Raw genomic sequence first — 12,146 nt, 5'->3', positions numbered from 1 at the left:
TTTACAACCCTAAACATAAAGATTTTATTTTGATTTTTTTACTGAACGTTCCCACACAAGTAACAGACAGCTGTGAAGTGAACGCAAAATGATACATGATTCTGTTATTTTTCAAAAAATAGAAAACCGAAAAGTGGGGCTTGCATAAGTATTCATACAGCATTTTCTGAGTGCATTAAATTGCCTTTATAACATTCCTAATGACGGCAGAATGTTCACACCTTGGCCTAACCATTAAATAGAGGCCACCTGTGTGTAATCTACTCTCAGTATAATTTCAGCTGTTCTTTGAGGCCCTCAGAGCTGTGGTCGGAGTTTATTGGTCACTAAACAACATCATGAAGGTCAAGGAGCACCAGAGAGATCAGGGATAAAGCTGTGGAGAAGTTTAAAGCAGCATTAAGTTATACACAGATTTCCCAAGATTTAAACATCTCACGGAGCAACTGTTCAATCCATCATTCAGAAATGGAAAGAGTAAAGCACCACTGCCAACTTACCAAGACACGGCTGTTTACGTAAACTAACAAACTGAACAAGGAAAACACTGGTGAGAAATGCAACCAAGTGCCCCAAGATAACTCTGGAGGAGCTGTGAAGTCCTGCCGCTGAGCTGGGGGAATCTGGACATGGGACAACTATAAGTCTTACTCTACACAAATCTGGCCTTCATGGACGAGTGGAAGAAGAAGGCCATAATTGAAAGGAGGCCATACAAAATCCCGTTTGAAGTTTGCTAGAAGTCATATGGAGGACACAGCTCCATGTGGAAGAACGAGCTTTGGTCAGATGAGACAAAAAATGAACTTTTTGGCCCAAATGCAAAACGTTATGTATGGAGCAAACCTAACACTGCTCATCGTCCTGAGTGCACCATCCCCAGTGTCAAATATATACGGGGGGGAGCATCATGCTGTGGGGCTGCTTTTCCTCAGTGGGGACTGAGGAGATTGTAAGAATAGTTGTGAAGATGGATGGAGCCAAATACAGGGACATTTTGGAGGAAAACCTGCTGGAGTCAGCAAGTGAACTGAGGCTGGGGCGGAGATTCACCTTCCAGCAGGAAAATGACCCTAAACACAAAGATAAATCTACAATGGAATGGTTCAATAAAAACATATTAATGTGTTAGAATGGCCCAGTCAAAGTCCTGACCTAAATCCTATTGAAAATCTGTGGAAAGGTCTGAAAACTGCTGTTCACAAACGTTCTCCTTCTAAAGTGACAGAGCTTGAGTTGTTTTGTAAAGAGGAATGGGCTAAAATGTCAGTCTCTACATGTGCAAATCTTGTAGAGTCATACCCCAAAAGACTTGTGCTGTTATTACAGCAAAAGGGGGTTCAAACAAAGTATTCATGCATGCTGTATGAATACTTATGCACGCCCCACTTTTCACTTTTCTATTTTTTGAAAAGAACAGTATCATGTATCATTTTGCTTTCACTTCACAGTTGTCGGTTACTTGTGTGTGAACGTTCAGTAAAAAAATAAAAATTAAATCTTTATGTTTAGGGTTGTAAACATGACAAAATGTGCAAAAGTTCAAGGTGTATGAATACTTTCGAGAGGCACTGTAGAAGGCCCTGGGTTCGATTCTCTTTTACGTTTTACAACACCCTTAGGTATGTCAAAGATCAATTTGGTAAATTTTCATGTTTTCTCTCCAATGTTACGTTAAACACACTTTCCGATCGCTCTGCCATCGCTCTGCCGTCAAACTATTAACTATTAACTTAAGATTCTGGATTTGTGGTAGTTTCTGCTGTTCAGAAGAGGAAACCTTTTCATTTTTTAACATTTATATTGAAATTATTTTTTATAGTGAAAATATGGCTGTGTAAAGGAGGCTCTATTTCCCATTGACTTTCTATGGAGGTCCCCATAGCAGACAGTATGTTGATGTTTGAGTGGAGTTTTTCGGGTCATGATGGGATATACTGGCCTGGGGCAGAGGGTAGATGTGTTTTGGGGCTCTGGGGAGTGTTGGGTTGTGTGTGTATGTGTGTGTGTGTGTTGGTTTGTGTGTGTGTTTGTGTTTGTGTTTGTGTTTGTGTTTGTGTTTGTGTTTGTGTTTGTGTGTGTGTGTGTGTGTGTGTGTGTGTGTGTGTGTGCGTGTGTGTGTGTATTTTTTAGACTGTATGTTTTATTGAGGGTGGCTTGATTGCAGCCATATTTGTAAACAAGTTTGTAAACAAAAACACCGGAAACGTCTCTCCACCATGTCCCCCCCCATAGTTTGTGCAGAAGTGGATTAACAAATTCAAGTCAAGGTTTCTCACCATTAAGCTATCTCCAAAACAGGAACGTTTATGGGCAAATTAAATGTCTCATGTTCAACACAGATAAAAGTAGAAGGCTTTTGAAAAGGTTTTATCCCACTTCTTAGAATGAAATAAATATTTCACAAGTAACAAGTCAAAGCAATCAAACAGAACATTGTTCAATTCTTGTCCCTGGAAATCAGATGCTGTTTAGTGTTCTTCTCTGGTTTCAGTAAAATAATGTAGCATTTTGGCACAAACAGACACAACAACAGTCCAAAACTAGAAGCCAGTATTGCAAAGGACTCCACTGCGTCTGCATAGCTTCCTGGAGAGCTGATGTAGGCTGGGATGAAGGCGAGCCACACCGCACAGAAGATCAACATGCTGAACGTGATGAATTTGGCTTCATTAAAATTCCCTGGTAACTTTCTTGCCAGGAAGGCCAACAGAAAGCAGAGGCAGGCCTGGAGACCAATGTACCCCAGTACGCACCAGAATGCTAGGCTGGAACCATTGCTACATTCTAGTATTATCTTTGATCGCTCATACTCCATGTTCCTGGATGGATAAGGAGGTGCGTCGACAAGCCAGGCTACACAAATCACCACCTGGACTAAAGTGGAAGTAAATATGATGGCTCTTTGCTGATTTGGACCAAGCCATTTCATTACATTGTTCCCTGGCCTGGTTGCAGTAAAGGCAGCTAGCACTACAAGGGTTTTCCCAAGAATGCACGAGATGCACAAAGAAAACGTGATGCTAAAAGCTGTGTGGCGCAGCATGCAGGACCAGTTGGTGGGTTCGCCAATGAACACCAATGAACAGAGGAAACACAGGACGAGAGCAAAGAGGATGAAGAAGCTGAGTTCAGAGTTGTTCATTCGGACAATAGGTGTGTATCGGTGATGGAAGATGACGACCAGGACAATGATGGTGAGACAGGCGCCAACTGCAGAGATGACTGTGAGCACGATGCCCACTGTGTCATAGGCCAGGAACTCCACCTCCTTAGGAATACAGGCGGTTCTGTCTGGGTTGGACCAGAAGTCTTCAGGGCACTCTGCACAGTCTACTGAATCTGCAAAATCAAATAAAATGAGCTGGACAGTGAGGAAGTTAGGAAAGTGTATCAATGATACTCAAGGGGTTCCAACAGAAGCTCGGGCTAAGGAGCTGCCAAGGCACTAACAAGTTTCCCGGGAGGTTTACTTAAAACATGCACATGAGTGGCTTGAAACACAACTCCAGGTTTGTTTTTGGCGAGGGGACAACACTTTAACATGGTAAAAAAAAAGAAAAGAAAAAAAGAAGTAAATTTTGCATTATACCCCCATTGAAAGCAAACAAATCAAACATATGTCAGCTCATTTACCCCCTCACCTGTCTCATTGCTAATTTTGCCACTGTCACATGGTACACAGTCAAAGCAGCAAACAGGCTCCCCACGACGGACAGCTTTCCTGGATCCTGGAGCACAGCTGTCACTGCACACAGACACTGGCACCTACAAAGGACAATGTCAATCCACTCTAATAACCTGGACGGACAGATGTCTGGTCAATGTTAATATCCCAACTGAATGCATCCTTGTCAACTAATATCCTTCTCCCCCCTTTGCACTTAACTTACCTCCCTCCGGACCTATAGAACTTCAACAGCTGACCTCTGAAGAAGGTAAAAGTACAGTGTGAGCTGCAGCTTGCCTTGCTCTGGTGACCAGCCCATATAATCCTGTCCTCCTGGATGTCCAGCTCCTGCCCTGCAGTCTTGGTCCCGTCGAAGAGGCCAACCAGGACAAACTCTATGTTGCTGGTGCTCCTCTGCCAGTTGATGATGTCATAGTATGGTACGGAGTCACCTTTGAGGTCGAAGTTCACCTCTTCTCCACCAATGTTAAACTCCACCTCCTGGAGATATTGTTGGAGCTTCAGGAAAGAATAAATAATGTTGAAACAATTTGGGCCTAATTTAATTGTGATATGGATCGTTATGTAAACATGTTACCAGATTATATTTCAGTGCAGTATATTGTATATACATATTCCCAAAATAACACAATTATTCTTCCTTGTTTAGTCTACCTGCCAGGGGTGTATGTTGTTGCTTTGAGCACAGGAGCTGTTTTCAAAAGGCCCCACTCCGGGCTGACAGAGGAGCAGATTGTGGAGGGAACGGGCGACTGCGTGCACTGCTTTGTACACATTGTATGCCACTCTCGGACTTGATGTATTCATATACGCAGCATGCTTCGCCATTAGTGTCTCTTCTCCCGAGCAGAGGGGAAGGTCCACGACGGAAGAAGGGACAGGAGCACAGCCATACAAAGCCTCCCACAGCTCACGCACCAGTGGATTACTGGGGTACATATATGGAGTTACTGTTTGTAAAAAGTCACTGAGCCCTGGAATATGGCCTTTTCTGATCCCAAAGCCAATTGTGCCCCCGAGGTAAGGGTAGTAGTGACTCCCTGAGAAAACTGACGCTGTGACCCACGCCTCACTGGCAATCCACTGGATCCCACTGATGTTCTGCGCCATGTAGTCCTTAAGGAAGGGTGTCATCTCCCCCTCTGCAGAAAACACCACCACCACTTTGGCCCCTGAGCTACTCATTACCTTCAAAATGAGACACAGTTACAGCAGGTCTATATACTGTATGCTGCACTAATCCACTGAGAAGTGAATAATGGAATTTGATTTACAGATTTTTTTTTTTTTTTACTTATAAATGGATAATTATTTTCTATGACAAACTGAAATGCACATTCAGTAAAACTCAGAGCTACCTGTATAATTTCCAGAGCCCGTTTCTGGTTGTAGAGTAAAGGGATCATCTCTGTGTACGCCACACACACATTGGTCCCCTGGAGCTCCCTCAGTAAACCCTGCACTGCAAACCGTCCATACTCATGATCCCCACGTATCAGACCAATCCAGGTCCAGTTAAAATGCACCAGCAACTGGGCTATGGCTTTCACCTGAGAGAGAGAACTGATTCAATAATGCAACTGTTCATTTAGTTGTATATTATGACATATGACATAGCTTGGAGTCAGTATAAAGGGTGGTTCAAGAAGGCATGAATTTTATATGTCCAATTTGAAAGAGAATATCTGTCAAACTGGCTCTCAGTTGACAACTTCTGAACTACAGATAACGATATTGTGCAGAAAAACGATTACCTGATAGTCATCATTAGGAATCACTCTAAAAAATGTGGGGTATTTTCGTCTGTCAGTAAAACAAGCACATGATGAGAAATAACTGATCTGAGAAAAAAAAAAAAAAAGGACAGACAGACAATACATCAATGAGGCAACAAACCCCTGCAGCAAAATTATCATAAATATGTTAACCATTGGAATCCTGAATGGCCTCAGTATTCTGGACACTACTATGGACTGAGCAGATCCGGATTCTCCGATGATGGCCAACAGCGGAGAAGCACCACTGCATATGTCATGGTCTTTCTCTGTCACCCCATTGAGCACAGCTAGGGCTGCTCTTTGGCCAGTGAGAGGGTAAGCACAGGAGTCAAATATTTTGTATCCCAGCGTGTGATTGGGCAGCAGCTCTTTGCTCCGGTTGATCTCCTCCACAGCCAACCTCATGGTCAAAGCCCACCTAAACGCCCTGGGATCAAAGCTGAAACAAGCATAAAGGCAAGTCAAAATGCAATACTAACAACACTAATAATTATTGACATGTATATTTATGAATCTCATTTTACCCATTGCACTTAACTGGTGGTGGTTGGTAGGTAGAGTTCAGATCCGGCATCTCTTGGTTATAGTGAAGAGGAAAAATTCCCCCAAGTACAAAGTCACCCAGAGTCTTGAATGCTGGTTCAAAATGATTTTGTAGATTACAGAGTGTTTCAGAATCATGGTCAGAAAATGCCACACTGCAAACTGAGCTCAACGTTAAAACTAAAACGTGATAAAGAATATACAGTGTAAGAGTCATCCTGAAGTTGAACTAACTGACTAACATGTACAGGTAATCTGCAGCGTGTTATATACACATTGACAAGGCATCCTGCATGATCTCAAGGGAACAGCTGGGTAGCAGAGTAACAGTAAACAGTCTGAGTTTTCAAGTTAATTCTAATAACAAACACATTCTTCAGAGTTTCAGGGAAAACTAGCTCCCTCTGCCACAAAATAAATGAAGAGGGCAAATTATCACTCTAAATGCAACATGCATAAAATGTAACTTAATGTTTTTGACTGAAGAAAAATAAAATGTTGTCAAGGAAAGGCCAGAAGTAGTAAAGAAAATAATCAGTCCTTTCAGGTTTATGGAAATTTGTTCAACAATTTATAAAATATGGTGCATTTTGATACAGTAAAAATAATGTAGTCAAACTAGACGTTGTTTACTCTACTCAGAAAATCCGGGTATCATAACAAAGAACATTGATTGATTGATTTATTTGTTTACATTTACAAAACATGTAGGTTAATGTGGATTTGAATAAATATGGTTCACATACGTTTTCTAAAATGGGACTCACCAGAAGCTATGTTTAGCTTGCTTTCCCACCCATTACCAATTTACATTCAATACTAAAAGCACTACCTGAATCTATTTCACACATGAGTACACATCAGTTATTCATTAAAGATTATCCAAATTACATACATTGAAAATCAGAAGGAAAAAAAAAACATTATTTCATCAATCATTGAGAAGACACATTTATTCTCATATGAACAAACTGTTCTATTTATTTATTTATTTATTTTAATTTTAAACTTTAGACCACAGTTACTACTACTACTCTATTATCTCTAAAAGCCTACAAGCTCAGCTATCATGTATCACCCGTCTGCCATTGGTCGGTTGGATGATCGAGTTTTTTGTTCTTTAAATGTTTTTATTCATTACATTGTACAATTCTACACTTATTTGTATAACCAATTTTATACTAATTTGCACTAATTGTTGTTTTTGTCAGTTTCGGTCTGACATGTTGTCAGCTGCATCTGCACTATGCGCCCATGTGGGACAATAAAGTTTAATTCATTCATTCATAATTCACAATAATTCCCATGCTTCTGGAAGTGCATTGCAGTGGAAATGAACGAGAGAGCACACATCACAATACATATAAACATTACATTCTCTGATTGGTCTCCTTAAAGGGGCTAGATGCAAGTTAGTCATTTTATGCTCACTACTGCCACCTCAGGTCTCATGCGTAACTGCAGCTTCTATATTACGCTCGTGCATGACGGCACTTCGGACCGAATTAACACCTTTCTGAGTGACAGTGCAGGATTTTAGAGGCTGTTGTGGTGAAAAGGTCTGAGCTCATTCTACACATGAGGACATGGCTGGAAAATACTTAATTTTAATATTTTTAAATCTGTATAGTACCTTTAAGTCATAATCTCCTCTCGTTGTGTATGTATTAATCGTGTATGAATGATCAAATAAATTGGATTGAGAACATTGCACGTTCTGTAATGTGCAAATATCAGCTACTGATGCCTCGACCCATAATTGTCTTCTTTGTGTTTCTCTCTGGTCTCAGCAGGATTATGTAACATTTGGGTCCAAACAGCGCCACTAAGAGGCCAAAACTGGAGGCCAGGATGGCAAACACCTCCACTGCATCTGCATATTTACCCGGAGAGTTGACATAAGCCGGGACGAAGGCCACCCACACAGCACAGAAGATCAACATGCTGAAAGTGATGAGCTTGGCCTCGTTGAAATTATCAGGCAGATTTCTGGCCAGAAATGCCAACATAAAGCTCAGGAAAGCTAAAAACCCAATGTAGCTGAGAAGAACAGTAAAACCTATGGTTGAACCAATCGCACATTCATGAACGATTTTGTCATTATGATATTTCATATTCTTGTGAGGTGTTGGCGAGGCTGATACGAGCCACACAATGCAGACGACTGCCTGGACAGATGTCAGCACAAAAACTGTCCCTCTCTGCTGTAATGCACCAAACCACTTCAGTGTGGCGCCACCTCCTGGTTTGGAGGCCTTGAAGACAGCCAGGACCACCATAGTTTTCACCAGAATACAAGAGACACACAGCACAAAGCTGATCCCAAAGGCTGCGTGTCTCAGCTGGCATGTCCACAGTCTGGGACGTCCGATGAACAACAGGGAGCACAAGAAGCACAGTTTGAGTGACACTAAGAGCAGGAAGCTCATTTCTGAGTTATTGGCCCTGACCAGAGGTGTACTGCGATAATAAGTGAAAATGCCCAACACAACAGCACAAATAAATGCCCCGAGCAGTGAGGCCGTGGTCAGACAGATTCCCAGTGGCTCGTGGTAGGACAGGAACTCTGTTTTCTTAGGAACACACTGGTCTCGACCGGGACTGGACCAGAAGTCCTCTGGACACATGCTGCACTCTGTGGAGTCTAAGAAAGTAAGCATTTTATTTTTGTAGCTTGAAATCAAAATATTAATCAAATGAACATTTGAATATAATTATGCATAACAATAAAATAAAACACACACCTGTGGTATTGCTTATTTCCCCCTCAGAGCAAGGAATGCAGTCAAAACAACAGACAGGTTCTCCTTTCTTTTGGGCCATGCGAGTACCTGGAGGACAGCTCACACTGCACACTGACACTGGTGGCTGTGGAAATATTATTTAAAATATAAAGAATCTGAAAGTGATTCAAAGTTGGACTTATAATTTGTCAGTTACCCTTTTGGACAGAAAGTTCCAGTATATTTCATCCTCATCAAGTGTCATCTCTTCTCCGTTGAACACAGACTTTTTAACCACACCTACATTCTGAACTTTTACTTCTCCATCTTCAAGCTCCATCCAGTTCATAACATCATACACTGGTAAAGCATCGCCGTTCTCATCAAATGATACTTGGTCTCCAAACGATGTGGTGAAATTAACATCTTCCAAGTAATACATGAGCTGCACAATAACACATTTAACTAAACTCAATGACAAAAAATATCCTTATTTCTGAAATACACACCTGCCATGGCTCCAGTTTGTTCAAAGTGGCACAGCTGTTCCCAGGGAAAGGCCCTCTGCCCGGTTCACAGCGCAGCAGATTGTCGAGCGCATGAGCCAAAGCATAAACAGCTTTGTAAATGTTATATTCTGGTCTGAGGTTAGACACGTCTAGAAACTCAGTGTCTATGTTTTGTAGATCTTCATGTCCAGTGCACAAAGCTCCTCCAGCTTCTATCCACTCTGCAGAAGTGGGGGCAAACTTACACTCAAATATGCGCTCCCAAAACTGCCTCATCTGAAAAAAACATTTTAAAATCCAAATTAAATGAATGAATAAATAAATAAAAGCTCACAAAGAACGGAAGAAAAGAAGAAGTACACAGTCGCTTAGGAAATATGTACAGACAACAACAATAACAAGACATACCAAGTTACTTCCATAGATATCATCAAGCATATTTGGCTGCAATTTAGACAAATATTCCCTAAGTCCTGGTATTTCTCCTCTGCGGATGGCAATGCCCAGTGTTCCGCCCAGATAAGGCATGAGTTTTGGAGTTTGCATGACAGTCGCTGTTGTCCAGGCTTCACTGGCAATCCACTGCAGACCTGTCACGTCCTGTGTCACCACCTGAAAAAATAAAGTGCTTATTCTGCTGATTCTCAAGTAAAATAGCCTATTGGAGGCACTGATGCTAAAGCATTGCTGTCAAAGAACAATGCAGATGTACTCAAAATTACTCAGTTCACTAAGACTCATGATCAGTTCTGTGAAAATGTTGGTAAATATTTTAAGAGGAAAGGAACAACATGAATAAAAAATAAAATAATAAAAACTCTCTCTAATTATTGTTGTTAAGACTCCAAGATGTTCATAACAAACAGCAAACCTCGCTCATAAGTTGGATCATGTGGATCTGATGTGCAAACACAATAATCACACGAGCTGTGGATTTCTTCATGACATCCACAATCCGACTCAGTTCTGCTTGGTTTTCGCCCCATGGCAGGACTTCTGTGTAGGCCAGGCAGCCTCCATCAGCCTCAGCTAAGTCCAACGGAAACGATCTGGCCACATGGAGGCCATAGTCATCATCACTGACCAGGAGTCCTGCCCATCGCCATCCAAAATGTTTTAGAATCTGGATCATTGCTCGGACCTGAATGAACAAGAGAATATGTCAAATTTATTTCGAAGACTTACATCGTCTAATATATTTTTGAGTTAGGCGTTGAATGCTGACCTGAAATGCATCACTGGGGATTGTTCTAAAAAATGATGGGAACTTTTGCCGATTGCTTAGACACGAACAGGTGGCGAAATAGCTGACCTGCAGACACCAAAAACACCATTTACATGGAAGCACTAAGATTTACTTGTAAATACTCTCTGAATACTCACTAAAGGCAACCGGAATAACCCTATAACATCCGACGTGGCGATAGAAAATGTTGAGAAGGAATCACCCACGATGCCAAGCACCGACTGCTTCCCAGTGCAGTCACCTTTGAGCAGAAATTCTTCCTCCTGCCCACTAGCCATTGACAAAGCTGCACTGAATCCGATGACAAGTGTGGCACAGTTATCATACAAACTGTAGCCAAGAGTTACATTGGGAAGAAAATCTGAATTGTGGTTGATTTCGTCTATTGCAAAAGCCATAGTCATTGCATGTCGGAATCCTGGAAGGTCAAAGCTGACAAAAATAAATAAAATGAATATGAAACAAAATGTTGCTATTACGTTTCTTATGTCATTCACAAAGAAAAGACACTGGCATGAGGAAGTCACTCTTCTCATTCTACTATAGAACTGTCTGCCGGCACTTTCCCCCCCCCCCTTGATCCTTAATAGAGATTAACTTACCCTTGACAGGTGAGCTGTTGTGGCTGAGAGGTGAATGTTAGCTCTGGGAAAACTGATGTGTAGTGGACCTCGAACAGTCCTCCCAGAATCACATCACCAGACTTGTGGAGACCATTCAGTTGAAACTGTCTCCTTAGCCTACAAGATGGAGAACAATATAAGATGATACAGAAGCACGAGAGCACAACTGTCAGTTTAATATACAAACAATATGCCCACATCACTAGTCCTCTAAGCACTCAGCATGTCTTCAAGTAACGTTTTATTTTATAATCTCCATTATGTCATAAAGTCCAATAGCTGCCATTTGTGGGTAGGGCAAGATGATGAAACTGTCATCCAGTTGGTACTATTCCTGGACTGTCTAATGGTCTTCCACTCTTGTTATTTCCCTTTTGAGGGATCAGCAACATCTCACCCAAATAAAGACATTTCTCCAAGATTGTTTGGACATGTTCCTGAAGGAGCTTTTATGAAAACTGCTGTGCCTGTTATCCCAAATCATTTTTGTTTTTCTCAACCTAAAAGAAAATGTAACGGTGCAAACATTCAGCCTCTTTTGGTAATGATTCCTCTAGCATGTTAAATTTCATTGCAGTGAACATTTCTAATACTGTAAAATAAAGTACTAGAAAAAAGGAGTACATGCCCATTACTTGCCAATACTTAGTAAAGTTTCCTTGGTTTTATTCATTATCTTTACAAATGTAAGTTCACACAACTTATAAGTTACTGTAGCTTCGATGTATGAAGTGGACGACACAATCAATAAGTAAAGTCAACTTCCTCTGAACTTTCGCATTTTGTTTCCACACTCCTACAAAATAAAGTGAACTTGTTAGAATCTTCAGCGCGCCAAGCCATTGGCAGCGAAACATACAGAAACATCTAAAACAGTAGAACAATAGAAAATAAATGCTCACCATTTTTAATACATTTTTATTTATTTATTACTTTTATAATTCATGTGTTGCATGCAATTTTTCAGTTGTGCAAAACTTTCTTATCCCACAAGCCTTCAGAAAGACATTTGGTTATGACAATTAACATGTTT

The 12,146-nt window shown here is 41.1% G+C and overlaps 1 protein-coding gene across 1 annotated transcript; it reads right to left on the bottom strand.

The window, feature by feature from the left end:
- Window positions 1-2,440: 2,440 nt before the first annotated feature.
- LOC306969850 (extracellular calcium-sensing receptor-like) lies at window positions 2,441-10,894 on the bottom strand (the record flags this gene model as incomplete). Its single annotated transcript, XM_079565566.1, has 16 exons — window positions 2,441-3,342; window positions 3,645-3,768; window positions 3,968-4,189; window positions 4,346-4,879; window positions 5,050-5,241; window positions 5,446-5,532; window positions 5,620-5,908; window positions 5,994-6,105; window positions 7,754-8,656; window positions 8,757-8,880; window positions 8,953-9,180; window positions 9,245-9,520; window positions 9,653-9,856; window positions 10,116-10,385; window positions 10,470-10,556; window positions 10,628-10,894. The coding sequence occupies 16 exons, from the start codon at window positions 10,892-10,894 to the stop codon at window positions 2,441-2,443; spliced, it is 4,821 nt and encodes a 1,606-aa protein (XP_079421692.1).
- Window positions 10,895-12,146: the final 1,252 nt, after the last annotated feature.

Source organism: Gobius niger (genome assembly GCF_951799975.1).
Source record: "Gobius niger genome assembly, chromosome: 1".
Lineage (NCBI taxonomy): Eukaryota > Metazoa > Chordata > Actinopteri > Gobiiformes > Gobiidae > Gobius > Gobius niger.
Note: the sequence above shows the minus strand (reverse complement) of the source record. Positions and strands in the feature narration are given on the sequence as shown.